The 20,277-nt window shown below is 40.2% G+C and overlaps 1 protein-coding gene across 1 annotated transcript in view; it reads right to left on the bottom strand.

The window, feature by feature from the left end:
• The window catches only part of LOC124172886 (zinc finger protein 235-like), a 98,252-nt gene that overhangs the window by 64,587 nt on the left and 13,388 nt on the right, over positions 1–20,277 (bottom strand). Inside the window, exon 4 of the mRNA XM_046552387.1 lies at positions 14,665–14,913. Within this exon, the coding sequence (XP_046408343.1) occupies positions 14,665–14,913 (249 nt within the window). The remainder of the gene's footprint in view (positions 1–14,664; positions 14,914–20,277) is intronic.

Here is a 20,277-nt window from a genome sequence, read left to right as displayed (position 1 = left end):
AGGGTAGAATGTACCAGTGAAATGTTTTGCTTGCTATGTACAGTGAGTCCTCGTTTAACGTCACCTACCGTTCCTGAAAAATGTGACGATAAACGAAATGACGTTAATCGAAGCATAATATCCCATAAAAACAATGTAAAAATTGAATATCGGTTCCTAGACCTCACTATTCCTATGCGAAAAAATTTTAGCGTATCATATCTGGGGCATTTTTTACGATGGGAATGCCAAACTATGGCATAAATACGAGTTCCTGTCTTCATCGACGACAATAGCAGCAGTGACATAAATCCTTCTCCATTTTTGTTCATCTTCCCGCATTTGCTTTTCGGCTTCGCTATAGTGCGGTCCAATGAATGCTACCAGATGCTCCAGACCGGGGATCCGGTCCATAGGCCCTACCCTCGCTACGAGAATTTCTTTTCGGACTGGTCAGGAGCGAAATCAAAATGGCGCAAATGAGTGAGGGCGGGCAAACTGGGATTATGAAATCGAAGAGATGGTTTTAATTGCGAATTGAGGCGGGCGGGCGTTGCCTGGGCATCATCATCGCTGAAACATCGTCGCAGTAACAGGAACCAAAATTATTGTGAACATTGTATTCTTGGACATTGTCGTGGAAATGTCTCTGATGCTAAAATTTGCCAAAACCGTAATCGCAATTAACAATATACACACCGTTTTACACTTTGAATAGACTGACCGTATTACCGCCCACAAAACAAACAACCTGTAACGCCTTTTTTCTCGCGCGAAATTTAAAATACGTGACGTTATCGCGAAGCGAAGGGGCGATAAATGAATCACGGTCGTAAAATTTTCGTGACGTTATCGCGAAATGACGTTAAACGGGGTGACGTAGAATGAGGACTCACTGTATTCTATTACGACGAAATATGATGCTCATGAATTAGGATTAACATAATATAATTAAATCACACCCTAGAAAATTACCACCAGCTGCCACTGCTGTACAGAGCATTTTTGCAGGACATACGAGAAGAAGGGTCTCGCAGATAATCACACACTCTCAGTACCAACCTTTTACGACCCTTCCCAGCTGGGACTCCGCATTATCCTGGACTCCGAGGCTCCCTAATTTTGTGGTTTATAACTCTACCAGTAGCATTGGTTCGTGGTCAACTTATGTATTGCTTATATGTATTTAGCAAATGGATAATTGTTGCTTGCACGTAAATTGCAGACTTTGAATTGAATTCCTCTTTTTTTTCTGAGCATTGTCAAATTTTAAATGAAGTTTTAAGGTCAATATAAACGCATTTCATGCAGCGACAATTTCCATGTTGATGTTTATACAGAACTCGAGATATAAGTTAATATTAATTTCGTTTAAAAATGGTAAACGCCACTCAAAAGACAAATAATTCAATTCTTAGTTTATATTTCTTGAGAAAAGGAGAAATATTTATTTCGAAACATGACTGGATAAACAATTGTATGACCGCGGTCCCTTACCGCTAGGGGGTAATATAAGACGAGGGGTTCTGGTACCTGCTCCTGGATTTTGAGGGTAAATCCTAAGCCCCACTGTGTTGGGTCCCGAAACAAAGACATCGCACACCTGCGACTGTCATAAAAAGGGGAGAGTTAGGAAATTAGTCAGTTAGAAACCATATATTTGCTAAAATGCTACCATTTTATACTATTTGGAAATTATAAATAGATTGCCTGCTAAATTTAAAGAATGATAGGGGTTTACAGGAACTTTGATACTCAAATACAACTCCCCTTTTGGGGGAAGCCCTGAAACATAAGTGCTGTAGCCCGCCATTTTACAACCATCATTAAAATAAATCATAGAAGCACTATCCATCATGGGAGCAACTTCAGGTTTAATTTTCCTGAAAGAGGGAAGATAGTTCAAGTTATATTAAAAAACTCAGTCACCTAATTGGTGTCCCTTTTTTGTTATTAGAAGTTGAAAAAGTGGCATTTTTCAACAAAAAACATTAGCGAAATGATGATTTTCATAAGATTTATTAACAAATAAATCCAAAATTGCCCAAAACCTCACTCTATATTAAAGTTGGTGGTCTTTACCATGCTTACAGAGATTTTTATGGCTTTCATTTGATACATGTGACTTTTACAAGTATTTGAAAATGCCACTTTTTTGTCGAAATTTGTCAAAAGTGCAATTTTTGAACATTTATAGAAATAAAAGTTTTCAAGTGAAAATCGTTTTGATAACATTTTTGAAAACTATAGCAGCATGTTTATAGCCTCTAACATTTTTACTACCTTCACTCATTTGGTTAAGGTTTTACAGGGGCACAAATATGGTAGTTTTGAATAATTTGACCGGTGCGCAGAATTTTTGCGTGTGCCTCATTGACTTCAAACACTCATATCATGGAAGATACTTGCAATGGGTCTTTAATATTTTGGAATTTTCTTAACTAAGGTTGAAACTAACAACAGGAAAAAAATTATCAAAATCTGAGATGGTGGGCGTGGGACCCCCCCAACAATTGGTTGAGTTGACATGGAATGACCCAGCATTCGATTGCTTGTGTAGGAAAATCTCTGACGAAAACACATGGCTTTCGTCTCCCGGGTCAAGAAATGCCGAGGTGCATATTTACGAAAATAATATCATAAGACAATAATACGATAATTTGACCGAAAACTACCGCCAATTATGCCCTTATATTTTTCCGGTGCATGAATGTGCACCTATAAAATTGTTATCACGAGGTGAATTTAACCCTTTGGAGACGGCGGAGTTTTCGTCTTAGCTTGACTGCTGTACCGAGCCCCAAGAGACTCTTCTTTCTCGTGGTACGGAGCATTTTTGGAGGGCATTCGTTAGGAAGGGTCTCGCTGAACCTTTTTCGACCCCTCCACGGTGGGACTCCGCATTATCTCCGACTCCGAGAGTAGTTGTGCTCCCTCCTTTCCGGGTTTACGACCATACCTGCGGCATTGGTTCACCGTCAACTTATGTATTGCTTATATGTATTTAGCAAATGGATAATTGTTGCTTGCACGTAAATTACAGACATAGAATATAATTCCTCATTTTTATCTGAGCATTGTCAAATTTTAAACGAAGTTCTATGGCCATTATCAAAGCATTTAACGCAGCAACAATTTCCATGTTGATGTTTATACATAACTCGAGATATAAGTTAATATTTGTCGTAGAATTTCGTTTAAAATTCTAAACGCTGCTCAAAAGACAAACAATTCAATTCTTAGTTTATATTTCTTGAGAAATGAACAAATATTTATTTCGAAAATTGACTCTATAAACAATTGTATGACCGCTGTCCCTTACCGCTGAGAGGGGTTATAAAAGACGAAGGGTCCGGGTACCTGCTCCCGGATTCGGAGGGTTAATCCTAAACCCCGAAGCGTTGGGTCCCGAGGCAAAGGCGGCCTAAACCCACGACTGTCCTGAAAGGGGGAGAACTAGAAAACGTATATATACGGGTTTCGCTTTCTTGACCGGGAAAATCTCACACGTACATATACGCCCGTGGTCTCCCGGGTCAGGAAACGTCCACATGTATATATACGTGTACGGTAGGGAAAAGGTTAATATGTAATGCAACATTTTAATTCACGGCCAATTTTGCTGAAAAAAACTTCTTTGGTTGCATAATAAGAGTGATTCGCAGCAATATTTATTAATTTTACTTTCTCGTGATTATTTTCCATCGATATTATATCTATTCTGCCATGCACCCTACAGCCCACCCTACAATTCACCCTACGAAATTCAATCCTGAGTCATGATTACCGATTATCTGGACATCATATTCCTTCAGTCATCTCTCGGAAGGACTTAGGGGTTATTTTTAGGAATGGACGGATCCAGGATTTTTTTCGTATCCAGATTCGGATCCTTGATTTTCGGAGACGGATCTTTGGGAGCGGATATTTTTGGATCCAAATGCATTTTCACACTTCTGCTATTAAACGAAGTAATTATTCAAGCACTTAATAAAAGGAAACAAAATACAGTGCAACCTCGATATAACGACACCCCACGGTGCACTAATAAACACTCGCTATTGCGAATTGTCGCTTTACCGGAGGTGGAGCAAATAATAGCCAATATACCTGTTGTGAACAGATATACAGGAACAGGAGTGGTGCGGCGACAGATAAACATCTATCCGATAAACGTAAGCATAAATCCAGGCGAAAGGCGATGGTTTTTTGCATCACTAAATTTCCTTACTCAAATAACGACTAACTATTCAAACAATTTATAAGCGCCGCACTGAATAAAAATCATGCAAAGCATTGTTTCGTCAATCATTATATTTATCGAACGACAGTTTACCACATAAATTTGAGACTGAGCACTCCATTAACTTCATTTCTAACAGATTGTTAGCAATGATAGAGGTTAAGGAGTCTTGATGAAAGTCTTCCGGCGGTGAAACCCTCGCTATGGCGAGAGCCAACACCGAAAGGGTCTCGTAAAAACGAATTTTTTAACATGCTTATTCTAGGGTCAATTGACGGTACATCGGCTATCTCTCGTAATAGCGGGGGTGTCGCTATAGCCCGTACTGGCTTTAACGAGGTTCCACTGTATTGTCAAATCCCGACTTCGTTTTGCGTTCGACTAAGTCCTCACACACTTTTTGTTGATGCGTGCATATTCTTTTGGTCGGCCTATGCGTCCTCTTCATCCGTCTGTTCACCTTTCTTGCGCAAGTCTCTTGAACTTTCCTTTATGGAACTGTTGAAGACTGCATTACTTTTCGTTCATCTACTTATGCGGACACAATTACTATCAACATTCCTAATTGGGTCATTCCATTTCAAATCAACCAGGCCATGACACCCACCGACTCGGATTTTCATGAAACTTACCATGGTCATACATTTTAGTATGATTAGAAATTGTGTGCAATTTTAGCCCCCAATTGTCAATCGTTAATGAAATATGAGCAATTGAAATTTGGGCGTGACCCCTAAAGTGCCGCAACGTGCAACACATGGTGATTTTTATTTTCATCCATAACTCCATTCCTGTGAAATGAAAAGCCATGATTTTTTAAATAAATCAAATGGGCAAAGTGGCCCAATTGGAGGCTAAAATTGCACACAATTTCTAATTTTACCAGAATGAATGACTATGGCAAGTTTCATGAAAATCCGAGTCAGTGGGTGTCATTTGGTCAAAATATTGGTTGATTTGACGTGGAATGACCCAATTATCTTTTCCTTTTTACATTAAGCTAAGCATTTAGAAAAGAAAATTCGCTAAGGGATTTGAAAATTAGAATATGTTGTCCCGTTAATATTAGGGATGGTCAGATCGGATACCTCGGATCCAAAGATCAGCGGATATTTCCCTTCATCGGACACATCGGATCCAAAGTCGTGGAAGACATCGGATCTGGATCCGAAATTTTAAATAATAGCTTCAGTGAATGCAACATCCCATTAGCGTTGAAAGAGTTCTGATTCTCTCTTTGAATGTGCCGTCGCATTCGATTCTTGTCCTACTCACGAACCGTTTTGTTTGAAAGCTCTCGCGGAGGTTACGTAGGAGAATTTTAGCCGTGGAAATAAAAAAAAAAGTCAAAATACGTCTGGCACATAGTGTGACTCTTCCCAATAGATTGAACAATCATCGGTTCACAATCATTGAGCGGTGCGGATTGTGCTGATGGCGAGGAATGCATTTTTGGATAGATGGTGCGTGTGCACTTTCATGAGAGAAAGCCACGATGTCCGTACTGTGCTGACTTTGCTGAGAGGGGGAATCGCATTTGTGATTGCAGATGCGTTTGCGCTTTTCAGTAAAGAATGGCGTACCGGTGGAAGATAGCGGTGGTAGATATCAACTGAAAATAAGCACGAAGAAAACCAAGATCTTAGTATGCAGCAGAAGAGAAGAAGTCAAGACCAACATTAAAATAGGGAGGCAAAAACTGATAGAAGTGGATGAATTCTGTTATTTGGGAAGCAAGATAACTAGTGACGGGAGAAGCAAGAAAGAAATTATCAGCAGAATAGCCCAGGCGAAGAGAGCATTCCACCAAAAGAGAGACCTGCTTACAGCGGGAAACTTAAATATGGATGTAAAGAAACAATTTATAAGAACCTACATCTGGAGTATGCTCCTAAACGGAAGTGAGGCATGGACAATGACCGCAGCGGAGAAAGCAAGGATAGAGGCCTTTGAAATGTGGTGCTACAGAAGAATGATGAAAATCAAATGGATCGACCGAGTTAGTAACGAGGAAGTCCTAAGAAGGGTAGGAGAGAAGAGAAGCCTCATGAAAACCTTAATAAGAAGACGGAACAACCTTATAGGCCACATCTTGAGACATGATGGCCTGATGAAGACAATCGTCGAAGGACAGGTGGAAGGTAAGAATGGAAAAGGAAGACCTCGGACAAAATATATGGAACAAGTAAAGAGAGATGTGAAAGAGAAGAATTACGTAGGTGTGAAAAGATTAGCTGATAGGAGAGCTGAGTGGAGAGCTGCGTCAAACCAATCCTAGGATTGTTGACCAGTGATGATGATGATGATGATGACCGGTGGAAGGTTCTAGAACTCACGGAAGGGAGGGGGTGGTTGGATTTGGGAAGCCTTAAAAACTGCACGCATCATTAACTCGAGGTCAGTCGTCATTCGTGATTCGCGATTCGTCACTCGTCATTCATTTCGTCAAGAGTCGGGACCAACGTAGCGGAGGCCCACAGGGCCGTGGAGGGGAAGCTCAACGATTGACCCCGAGAAGCCGAGGTAGGAGATCACTCTCGCGCAAGAATCAAGAGAATCAAATACACTAGGGTGGTTTCCTATTATTTTTTTATTGCCTAAATCGAAAGATTATTACTCCTGGAGTACGTATTTCGCGCTTTTAGATTTTTAAATGACGATGTCTATTTTTCGCGATTAAATGAGAAGTGAAAAATTTAAAGCGCACAAAAACACAACGGCTAAGTAGGAAAGTCCGTGCGACGCATTTCTTGTTCCCCCTCCCGCCTTGTGAGGTGACCTTGATCGAGGCTCTGAGCGCTGATAGGACGCAGGATGCTAGCGGATAGCTGAGTACCTTGCTGAATGGTAGCGCTTGGCTTAAAAAAGGTTTATTTATACCTTATCAAACGAAGAAAACTTTCCGACCTTAGCCAGTTTTAATAGGTGATTATTAAGACATGTTTCCCTGAGCTCTGTGCCTCATGCATGCATTGGTAACCTCAGACGATGTATAACTCCTATCCTCTCGTGTAGAAACTAGGTCCCTGTGACGTCACGCGGAGTGGAATCGCATGGGCGCCAATCTGGCCTTTTTCAAATGAGGATAAAATTTGACCCTTGCCATTCGTCTAAACCGGTATTTCAAAAACCAAATAATTTGTGTATTATGAATACACTAATGGTGGGTAACGAATCGCAATCAATGCCTATCGTTTTCTTTGATGAAGGAAACTACCCTCTTCTTGCGGCAAACCCGGGATCTTTCATTTCTACCCGATACCGTCCCTCCTAGAGGACCACCTTCGCTATCCGAAAACCCTCAAGGTTAGTCCAAGATTCCAATTCTGATTCTCCCCTTGTTGAGCTGTCCACGAGAGGACACAACAATATTGAAAAATCATGAATTTACAATAGATTTCTTTGAAAAATTAAGTTTTTTCGATTATGAAGTGTGCTAAAATTAGTTTGAAACCGTCTACTTTGTACCCTGTTGTTTAAAAATTTTTCCCCCTGGTTTTGGACCCCCTAACAAAGACAATGATTTATGGTCCATGTGATTTCGGAAAAAAAACAACAGAGGCACAGGCTGATGGACGGCCGAGGGTGGTTTTCTGAAATCTACAATGTTGTTACTTTTGACGTAGTTATTATCCTACGATGCTGAGATTCCCCAATGATTTTTCAATCTCTTGGGAAGAGTCGCACTATGTGCCAGATGTATTTTGCCTTTTTTATTTTCCACAGTTGAAATTCACCTACGCAACCTCTGCGAGAGCTTACAAACAAAACGGTTCATGAGTAGGATAAGAATCGCATAAGACGGCACATTCAAAGAGAGAATCGGAACTCTTTCAACGCTAATGGGACATTGCATTCCCTGAAGCTATTATTTAAAATTTCGGATCCAGATCTGATGTCTTCCACGACTTTGGATCCAATGTATCCGATGAAGGGAAATATCCGCTGATCTTTGGATCCAAGGTATCCGATCTGGGGCCGTATTCTGTATTTCGTCGGTGCCGCACCGGTCGGTTTCCCTTTCAAGCCCACCGACTGGACATCAAACCGTACCGACAACGGATTCCGCACCGACGACGACACTTTCAGCGATTCTGTAAGGTCGTCGGTTTCAAACCAGTCGGTACGGTTCCCCTTCCTTCCCAAACAGGGAAAATCCGAATATATCCGAAGTTTCACGTGTCTCCACCAATGAGAGAAGGGTAAAAACAAGTGAAGACTCATTGGCACAGTTTGTTGTCGTCATTCTCAATCTTTTTATTTGCGGAAATTACGACATATTGCTAGATTAAGATAAACGATATTGGATAAGTTGTTGACAATGCTTATATAATGTGTGGTAGTAATGCTGTACCTACAGAATCGAAGGAAACAATATTACAACATCACAATAAAGTTTGTATGTGATGGAGATTGTTGTTGCTGGAATGAATTATTGAAACTATCCTTGAGATCGTAGTTTCTTTTTTTAAATATTGGTTCCGTATAATGCTATTTATTCATGATTTGGTAATATAGTTGCCATTAAGTAAGTTCCGTATAAATGTTATCAACGGAAGGTTATGCCATTGGCACCGTAGCAGACGAAAATAGCATACCATGGAACGTGAACGTAGGATTCAAATGCAAATGTAATATTAGAGGAACAAGTTAGGAAATTGTTATAAAAATATGGAGCTGGGTGCAATAAAAAGAAGTGTAATGACGAGGAAGTAAATAAATTGTGATTGGGTGAAATACATATGTATAATTTGCGCATTCCAAGTGAGAGAAAATGATAATATTGCGGTAAACCTCATACTTATTAATAAATATCTTCTTTTATCGTCAAGGGAATCAATGGCTGACGATGAAATGAAATATAGTTGCCCGTTACAAATGAAAGAAACTGATACCGTTGTGGCAAACTTCATACTTAAATAAAAAGATCTTATTTCTATGCCGAGAGAAACGCCAAATTGATGATTGAGTGAAATAACAGTCGCCTATTCAGAGTGATATAAAGTGATAACATTGCGGCAAAACTCTTTTTAATCAAAAATATCTTTTTTATGTCAAAGGAGCAAATAAATGATGATAGAGAGAAATAAAGCCCATTACAAGCGAGTGAAAGTGCGGTAACGTAAATGAGAGAAAGTCATTATATGTTAGCAAACCTCATTTTTATTAACCATTATCTTATATTTCTGTCAAGGTAATTAATATAGATGATGACACAGTGAATTATAGAGGCGTATTCGAAGGGGCAAAAAAAAAAACATTGGAGAAAACCTCATTATTTACTCGGTGATGAGGTAAAAACAAAATAAAACGTACAATGCGCACCGGGGAATTCATGAAACCCACTAGTCGGTGGCCGTACCGACACCTCTTTGCTGTCGGTACGGCTACCGACGATCTTCCGTCCTCTCGTCGGTGCCGCACCGACCGGGTTCGTACAGAATCGCACGACTTCTTACCGGGAGTCGGTGTGACGTCGCACCCGACGAATCAGTGCCGCACCGATCGGTTTGGAGTTACAGAATACGGCCCCTGACCATCCCTAATATTAACGGGACAACATATTCTAATTTTCAAATCCCTTAGCGAATTTTCTTTTCTAAATGCTTAGCTTAATGTAAAACGGAAAAGATAATTAGGAATGTTGATAGTAATTGTGTCCGCATAAGGAGATGAACGAAAAGTAATGCAGTCTTCAACAGTTCCATAAGCACAATTGAAATGAATGAACTGATAGTAAATACAGTAAAACCTGTATGTGGTGAACCTCTTTACATCGTAAACCTCCATATATCATACCACCCCTCCGTTCCCGTCTGCAGATTTACATGTACATTTATAGGCAAACCTCTTTGTAGTGAACCTCTTTATATCGTAAAACCTCCACTTATCATACCAAGGAGATACCCCCGAGACGGCCGAACTACCTCTCCGAATCGTACCGAGATGACAAGAGACCATTAATGCAGCCGTGATTACGTACATGGAATGACATTTTCAGCAATGAATGTTTCACTCTGTTTTTACTTATATACCTTTAATATGCTGTAATTTTCACGTTAATCATTAGTTGTGGCCATTTTGTTCAATGTGAGAGCATACTTAACAGTAAATAAGAAAAAAGGTATCCAAATATCCTAGTCAATTTAAGTGACTGTTGAATTGAGAGAGGTTACATCATATTCTCTCGAATCATAGTAAAAATCATGCGATAGCGCTCACTTTCTGTAATTATTAAATACTAAATATATGTACACTGATGCATGCATCTTTGTTTAAACACACAAGTATAATGGTTACAAAGACAGTGGTGCCTTTCATTTCCAAAGGATACGAAAAAATGGTGTGTATCACTAAAACCTCTCTGTAGTGAACCTCCATGCATCAAATTGCCCAAATTTTGGTCCCCTCCAGTACGATGTAAGGAGGTTGTACTGTATGTGGTCAATTTAATTGATACATATACATATCAAAACTGCCAGAAACAGCCCTGAGTAAAAGAATTTGCACCATTGTGATAATAAATACACCCAAGGATGAAGTTTGCCATGAAAAAATATTTGACTTAGCTGGGATTCGAACTCGGATCACCCGATTGCAGGGCAGGCGTGTTAACCAGTTACACCACCAAGACATTTTCTCAGAGCAAACTTTGGGATGGGTTTTACCGAACAAGATGTTGATGGCACATGTCTGCACTGTGGCACATGTGGCGAGGGTCATGCTTACTAACAAGGAGACGTCGCCAAAGTGATGTTCGGGATCTGGATGCGGATGTTATTATCTGAAACTATATAGGTAAGGTAGAAAAAGTGTCACGGCTTTCTTCCACATAGGCCCGGCTTCGAGAGATATTCGCTTGTAAAGATTTCGCACAGCATGACGTCCCTTGAGTAATCGCTTACCTCTTAACTACGGCCGTGTTTTTCTCTCTTCTAATTTTTGAAGTCACCGTTACATTTTATCCCCATTCGTTTTATTTAGTTACTTCGCGATTTTTTAAAATTTAATATCAATTTATGGATTTTAAACGAAACTCCGAATTGTGCCTTAACCCTTAGGTGCACGCTAAGCGGGTATTTTGCCGCATTTTTCAAAAATTCGAAATAGCGCGTTTACTGTGAATGGATCACTTGTTGCACACTTTGGTATTCTATTTCTGTACTTTTCCCTCCACGAAGAACATATATTTGCGTCAATGTGGTGACCAACTATTGCGTTAGAATCTTGCAAAGTGAGAACGACGACAACTTCGTGTGATTTGCCGCTAGATGGCGTTCACACGATACTAAGGAACTTCTGATAATCTGTCGCTACCGAGGAAACTTGGAAGCATAATTATTTTTTCAACAATATGCTAATATGTTGTTTCGTATTTATTATATTTTTTGTAAGCATTTGCATTATTATTGTGTTGTTATTATTATTATTTATATAATTTATCTCAACCTCAAACCTGACGTAATTCAAAAATTTAATCTTCATGCTCAAATATGAATTACATTGGTGTAAAACTTCGTTATTTACACTTTTCTAGTGACCGAAAAATAAGTGATGCACGTTTATTATAATGTATTATGCATTGGAGTATGAAGGCCAAGAGTCGGCACTTTTTGTATCTACCTTCGGGAAAAGAACATATTGCTTCAAAGGCATTATATCAAGATTCAGGAATCGTAACCTCCTTATGGACGTAAATTCTATTATGATATTATCGAATTGTGAACAAATTGAGCCGGTGATGACCAATGTAGAGTATATGATTTTCCAAGGCCAGTACGTATTTATCACCCTAATGAGTTCTAACGAGTGCTTCAAAAGCTTGATAATGAAGATGGGAGGGAAGGGCAGGTAAACCACGATATGGAAAATATTTCTTTGATTTCTCACATGAAAGTGAAGGGGAGGAAGAATTTTTTTAAGACGCATTACATTTCAGCGAGAGTAAGCAGTCTGATGATAATAATATTGTTAGCCGCCATCATAATTTCAACATTTGTCTAGATCAACGAAAAACGGTGAAACTTTTTGGCTGAACTCTTAGATAGAATTTGCAAACACCCAAACAAAAGCTAAATACATTGTTCGTATTTCACCTGGGCCAACATCATTTCCTAAGAATGCCGCAACTGAACTCGAATGGTTGCCGAAAACGATTTTACTGAACGCGATTGAAAAAATGTCGAGAATACCAACCTGTATATTGAAGGAAAACTGTTATCTCATGTGTACTCGAGAATCAGAGATTGCATCATTACTTCTCGTATAGAAATAATATCTTTATTTGGAATTAAATACACTCTCTCTGCAAATAAAAGTTGAAAGGGAGATGCTAGAAGAGCTTTTAAAACAGATGGTACAGGCCTGATGATTCACAGAACAGCGTTCGGGATAGCAACGGGAATTCATGAATTCGAATGGGAAAATAACAGCAAAGCATTACTATTCAAGTCTTGATTTAGCCATTTATTTGCTAGAAAATGGTCTAGCTTTATTAGGCACCGTGAAAAAATCCAGAAACCCACAGAGATTTCTACCCAGAAAAATTGGATAGGCTGCAACTTCATTTCTTGGTTTCCAGGATACCTGCACTCTTGTTTCGTACTGCACTAAACGAGTGCTTTCTACGTTACACTACAAAGAGGACATCGAAACGAACTGCAAAAACCTGAAATGATCCTGAACTACAACTCAACCAAGGGCGGTGTCGATTCTGTGAACCAGAAGTGTGTAAATTACTCCCCTTCAAGACGAACTCGAAGGTGGCCTCGATCACAATTTCTCCGGTTTATTTATATAGCTACTCTTAGCGGCCACGTGATTTCTGTAGCTAAGAATTTTGAAAAAAATCCGTCGAAGACCAAGAATGGGGTTCATGGAAGCTCTCGCATTTAGCCTTGCAGATAAACATTTCAAGTCCAGAGTGAAAAAAGGTAATCTTCCAGCAGACACATAGGCTTTTCTATCAATGAGACTTGGGAAAATTCCTGAATTATCTGCTTCTGCATATGAACGTCAATGTAGGGGGGGTCATTTTTTACACGTGGAAAATATAAAAATTATGATGCAGTAAATATACGAATGTTTTCTATTAATATACACTAATCATTCCATCAGCGTCAAAAAATGTCACAAATGTCATTTCAGAGGTAGTGATGGCCAATAAGGACGAAAAAATTAAAAATTTTATTTTGCTTGTATAGTTTGTTATTTTTAAAATTTTAATTATTGCATTAACGATTTAGCATATACATTTCCTTCTTTGTGTGTATTTTTTGACTTTATTCCAGATTTCCTTTTGTTTAGATTGCTGTCTGCAATTCCTTTAGAAAAATTAGTCGAAGTATTTTTCAAGAAATTTGCATATAATTATGTGAAATTTTAGTTATAAATGAATGGGAAATATATTTTAAGTGCTTTTATTTATTAGAAATTAACCAAATATGTTAAAATACTCTCAAATTTGAATTTATACTTGGGAAAATCAAAAATGTAAAAGTGCGGCAAAAACCCCGCTAGCGTGCACTGGCGCTATACTTGCAGGCGCGTGCACCTAAGGGTTAATACGGCGATTACTCAAGGGATGTCATGTTGCACGAAGTCTTTACATGCGAACATCTCTCGAACCCGGGCCTATGTGGAAGAAAGCCGTGACGCTTTTTCTACCTTACCGGTATAGTTTCAGAAAATAACATCCTTATCCAGATCCTGAACATCACTTTGGCGACGTCTCCTTGTAAGCCACTGTCGGGGTGAAAAACCCTCATTTTGCCGCTGGTCTGCGACGACAAATTTCTAAGCACTGCAGGAACAAGTGACTTTGCATATTTACCCCTTTAAGGTCTGTTCACTTTATCTTTGCGGGTGAGCTGGTGTGGCTTAACCGAGTTGGGGTGAGAGGAGGGAAAGTTTATCTACACGTGACTTTCCCTCTGCCAATCAGCAGACAGTAGGCGTGGTCTAGCACTTCGGAACGTCAGTCCGCGTCAGTCGCTCTCAGACCTCCGTCGTGTCAACTTCGTAAATCTGCTAGCTGTGTTGCCAAATCCTTTTCCCTTGCACTCCCCGTTTATAAGAATGTTACGCCTATGTATGCCTTTCACCAGCGGTCTCGCATTTAGCGGACAATATCCTGGCTTCTGAGATGGGATTATCCTCAATACACTGTATGCATTGTTTCGCCGCCGGGCCCAAAATATCTGTGGCCACGTGTGAGTCACACCTTTTCAGTGAGACACAAGGGCGGCTATGTACATTTGGCAATGTTAAGGTCGCTCCTGCTCTCTCTCTCTCGGTACTACCCCTTCCCCTTCAGCGAGGCCCCTCCCCCTTCAGCAAGGCCCTCCGAGAGTGTCCGGGATCTCACGAAAGTTGACCCGCAGAGATAAAATGAACAGATAATAGTAGGGGAAAAGGTTAAAAAAAGGAATTTCACCACTGACCATGGAGCCCTCATCATCATCTTCTTCCCCTTCGTAGCTGTCCCTGGAAGAGATGCTCTCGGACTTCTCCACCTTCACATGAACCCTCTCCAGCTCATCTTCCCTCGAGCTGGCATTCGAATCTCTGGATTCCTCCGAGATCTCAATAACCTCCACCGGACTGGCTGCTTTGGCAGGATGTTTGGTCTGCGTCTTCCAAAGACTAAGTGAAGATCGCGGGAAAGACAAGACGACCTCTGACGTTCCAGGCTATCAAATAAAAAAAATAAAAGCAATAATTTGGGTCCGCTTTTTAAAGATTAGTTAAAGTAAAAAGTTAAAACTAATCTTTAATAAGCTCTTATAAAAAATTTTTTTTTAAAAACCAGCCTTTATATTTAGATTACAGGGGATGAGCAACGTTTATATATGACACAAAGCAAAAAAACTCAGTGACCCCGAAAAACCAAAAGTGACTATAGTGACTAAAAGTTTTGGGGGGCTATAGGTTGACTGGGGGGTGGTTAAAGGGGGGTTGGAGAGAAAAAGTTATATTTTCATGTATTGTCATCGGAAATGAAGAAGTGTGCAAAATTTCAGCGTTTTTGCTTCACAGGAAGTGAGTCAAATTTGAGTTACAAGATTTGTACCAGACAAACAGACAAACAAACAGACAGGTTGGTGAGTTGATATAAAGGCTGGAAAAAGTGACCTATCTATCTTTTATCTTTTAAAGTATCTTTTTTTGACTTTTTTTGCGAATTACATATTCAACACTGAAGGTGTTTACATGTTTCTGAAGTGTTAAAAAAGTTTTAGTCGCGGAGCAATAACTTATATGTAACGCATTGTTGAATTTCTCCTGAGAAAATTATGTGCATAATTTTCCTAAAAAAGTGTTCCGCGGTTGATTACATTAAGTGCGTAGTCACTTTCATTTTTCTACAAATTTAATTTGATGACAAGTTTTGTTTAATGATAATTTCCTATATGATTGTATTCTGAATGTATTTTATAATGTTTTTTTGTTCACATAACTTATATTAATTTTATTGATTGTATATATTGTGACGGGTGGTCACGATATTTTTTCTTTTCGTCCCATGTCAGCGCGCCTCACGCGGCTACGATCTTCCCCGTGGAAGATTACGTGGATCGGGCGAAGTGACTCTGACCTTCATGTAGTATAAGACGGTAAAATACCATGGTTTTAGTTCCCATTCAATTGTACCCATAGGATGTAAGGCGATCACGCCACTTGTGCAGTGACGTGATTGGCTAAAGTTCAAAGTGAGTGACGTGTGTCAGCTTTCCGTAACGGAAAAATCGGGAATAGCGAGGTTACGTGGTAGGAGGAGAAGTGGGGATGAAGTTAGTGGGTGAACGGACACGGTACTGGTCTGTTGGTCGAGAGGGAGACAAGCCTGTCTCGAGGTACCAGCAGAGAGAGAGCACATAATTGGGAGCTGGCAGTCAATGCTCAGCTGTGAGAGGGAAGGAGACCCAAGAAAGGCAACGGCTGTGATTGCAGAGGTGTGACGGAGAGCGACCGGGGGAAGTGGAGCAGTTTCTGATTCCGGAGCACGGATAAAGGTGCTGGCCCAGGCGTTTGAGAAGGCGACATCTGTGCCGAAAGTGAGGCCGTCCCTGCGCTTGTGGGCCGTTTTTCATCCGGAGCAGCCAAAAGGCTCCCCGAATCGCTGGCGACGGAGTCGTCGGGAACCACAGACTGCCATGCCCATAAGTATCAATCTCCAGTAATTATTCCCGTATTATCACATTCCCAAGTGCTTCAAGCAGTACCAAGAGGGTAAAGATTACCACTCTAAAGTCCGTCTACTTCATCCAAATACCGGTGATTCATGTAAAGACCAATCAAGTCACTTTCGCAAGAGTTCATGCGAGACAGCAAAAAGTCAATAACTGCACCGAGTTTTTAAATAGTTAATTGAACAGAAAAGGACTATTGATTGCACGTCTTACGCCCGTAAATAAGGGCAATTTAATGTATCATAATTTCCCGTCTTTCCAGGAGGCAGACGAGGAACATGTAATGGCTTTTCAATTCTTATTTCTTTGTGTCATCAAGGGTATTTCATCTTTTTGCTTGTGTTCATTCATCCATCATTAGTTTGTAGATTAGGCTTAGTATTGTTCAAGGGTGATTTTCATCAGTGCGTTGATGGTTTTTCGTTGTTTTTGCCAAAGTCTCAATAATAAATGGTGATTTTTGTGCATAATGTAAAAGGTCAGTGTTCATTCGTCGGATCCTCAAACCCTTGTCCATGCGTGAGTCAAACAACCAGTGTCCGCATTGTCATATTGTCCACCCGTATTAACAATTATTTAATCCTGGGAGTTTGGAACGTCCTTGCTTCTACCGGCAAAGCTAGTTCGTGGGCCGCGGTTTTGGGTGGCGCCCTAATAAACGATCTAAGATCGTATTCTTCTGCAATATTTTTCCCAAAATCACATTCTACCGAAACCAGATTTCGGAGTGGCGAGCTGTCGGGGAAGGAAAGAAGGAGGGGGTAACACTCGGGAGCGTGAGGGCTGAGCCGGGTCGATGGGCTGGCAGGGAAACGGGCCTGTTCCGTCACAATATATTATTGTATATATTGTATGTATATTAATTATATTGATTCATTAGTAAGTAAATGAAAGGTCGTAGCTCTTTTCCACAAGAATTTTCAATGCGTACAACGCGTTTCGGCTCACTGAGCCATCATCTGGTACAAGACCGCTCAGTGGCTCAGTGAGCCGAAACGCGTTGTACGCATTGAAAATTCTTGTGGAAAAGTGCTACGACCTTTCATTTACTTAAATATGTCTAACTTCCACCAATTGAAGCCTGAATCTGTTGAACTGATTCATTAGTATCCTGATAAGAAAACTGACCTCCATCTGTTACCTTATCAGACAGCTTAGGAGTGAGATTTATAGTGTGGATATGGTAAAAACGGCATACGATGCTTTATTTCAATCCAGAATATCTTATGGTTTAATTTTCTGGGGAAATAGCAGTCATACCAGAGATGTTCTACTATTACAGAAAAGAGCAATAACGTTCATGACAGGCGCCAAGTTTAGGGATCACTGCAGGCCACTTTTTAAAAAGTTGGGCATATCACCACTGCCATGTTTATATATACTCCACAACCTGTTGCATTTGTAAAAAAACACAATCATATTTTCTGTAAGAACTGCGACGTACACAGTTAAAACACAAGGCGTAAAACAAATATTCACACCACAAAAAGCCACGCAAAATAGGGTAGTTTCCTTCATCAAAGAAACCGAAAGGCATTGATTGCGATTTGTTACCCACCATTAGTGTATTCATAATATACAAATTATTTCGTTTTAGAAATACCGGTTTAGATGAATGGCAATGGTCCATTTTTATCCTCATTTGAAAAGGGCCAGATTGGCGCCCATGCGATGCCACTCCACGTGACGTCACAGGGACATAGTTTCTACACGAGAGGATAGGAGTTATACATCGTCTGAGGTTACCAATGCATGCATGAGGCACAAGGCTCAGAGAAACATGTCTTAATAATCACTTATTAAAACTGGCTAAGGTGGGAAAGTTTTCTTCGTTTGATAAGGTATTAATTAACCTTTTTTAAGCCAAGCGCTACCATCCAGCAAGGTACTCAGCTACCCGCTAGCATCCTGCGTCCTATCAGCGCTCAGAGCCTCGATCAAGGTCACCTCACAAGGCGGGAGGGGGAACCAGAAATACGTCACACGGAGAGATTTCCTTACCCGTCGCGTTTTCGCGCGCTTGAAAATTTTCACTTTTCGTTCAATCGCGAAAAATAGATATTGTCATTTAAAAATCTAAAAGTGTGAAATACGTACTCCAGGAGTAATAATCTTCCGATATAGGCAATAAAAAAATAATAGGAAACCACCCTATTGGGGGAACTAGAACGACTCGTCCGCTCAGCGAGAAGAAGGGGGGCCTGCGAAAGCATGGGAGGGTAGGGGCCATGGTGGGGGTGGAGAGTTCTCTACGGCGCGAGGTTCTCCCGATGGTAGCTCCATCTCTTGGGGAAGACTCACACAATGTGCCCGGCGTGTTTAGCCTTAAATTTTTGTGAAAAATGTTCAGTTTTACCTTTATTATTACATTTTTTACTGTCAGTTACTGCTGGTTGATGGAATGGCAGAAAAACAGCAAGAACATTGATTAAACAGGTTTATAACTACAGTAGACTCCGTTTCATGGGTGCATTGGTTACTTGGGGCAGATCTTGAAGAACAGGACCCAATAGAGGAATATCCCAGAGTATTCTCCGCTTAATTGGGACAGCATGCCGCTTTATTGGGCCATGAGTCAGCGACATAAGACTCTATACTCGCGACTAAATTAAATGGTTATTTTTCATAATGCCTTTTTTTTATATTTTCCTCCTTTGATTTACTCTTATTTCTCACAAATGTTCCTATTCTTGCCCTATTTTGAAAGATCTTGTTGTTATACAATCCGTAAGAGGATAGAAATTTTCTTTAGTAGGACTTAGTAAAAGACATTCATTCAGCGTCGCCCGAGGCTGTTAAAAAATATTTTTAACTAAATTGTTATAATTCTTAAAAATGATAATAAATTATCTAAACTCGCTGATTTATTAATCAAATTAATAGTTTAATAAACATATGTTGCATTATAAACATTCTTTAGTCTTCTTTCTATCATCTCAACGTTTGTTTATGCCCATATACTGGATAGTTCGCCTAATTGGGGCAACCGCTTAAGTGGGGCAAAGTGCACAAGTCCTGATACGTCCCAATAGGGAGGTTTCCTATTATTTTTCTACTCCTGGAGTACAGTGGAACCTCGTTAAAGCGAGTACGGGCTATAGCGACACCCCCGCTATTACGAGAGATAGCCGATGCACCGTCAATTGACCCTATAATAAGCGTGTTAAAAAATCCGTTTTTACGAGACCCTTTCGGCGTTGGCTCTCGCCATAGCGAGGGTTTCACCGCCGGAAGACTTTCATCAAGACTCCTCAACCTCTGTAATTGCTAGCGATCTGTTAGAAATGAAGTTAATGGAGTGCTCAGTCTCAAATTTATGTGGTAAACTGTCGTTCGATAAATATAATGATTGACGAAACAATGCTTTGCATGAGTTTTATTCAGTGCGGCGCTTATCAATTGTTTGAATAGTTGGTCGTTATTAGAGTAAGGAAATTTAGTGATACAAAAAAACATCGCCTTTCGTCTGGATTTATGCTTACGTTTATCGGATAGATGTTTATCTGTCGCCGCACCACTCCTGTTCCTGTATATCTGTTCACAACAGGTATATTGGCTATTATTTGCTCCACCTCCGGTAAAGCGACAATTCGCTATAGCGAGTGTTTATTAGTGCACCATGGGGTGTCGTTATATTGAGGTTGCACTGTACGCATTTCACGCTTTTACAGTTTTAAATGACGATATCTATTTTTCGGGATTAAATGAAAAGTGAAAATTTTCTAGCACTCGAAAACGCGATGGGTAAGTATAAATGCCGGGAAAAAGTCCGTGTGACGTCGTTCTGGTTCCGCTGCCGCAAGTGAGGTGACCTTGGGGCGAGACTTTGAGCGCTGATACGATGCAGAATGCTAGCAGGTAGCA

The sequence above is a fragment of the Ischnura elegans genome (genome assembly GCF_921293095.1).
Source record: "Ischnura elegans chromosome 13 unlocalized genomic scaffold, ioIscEleg1.1 SUPER_13_unloc_3, whole genome shotgun sequence".
NCBI lineage: Eukaryota > Metazoa > Arthropoda > Insecta > Odonata > Coenagrionidae > Ischnura > Ischnura elegans.
Note: the sequence above shows the minus strand (reverse complement) of the source record. Positions and strands in the feature narration are given on the sequence as shown.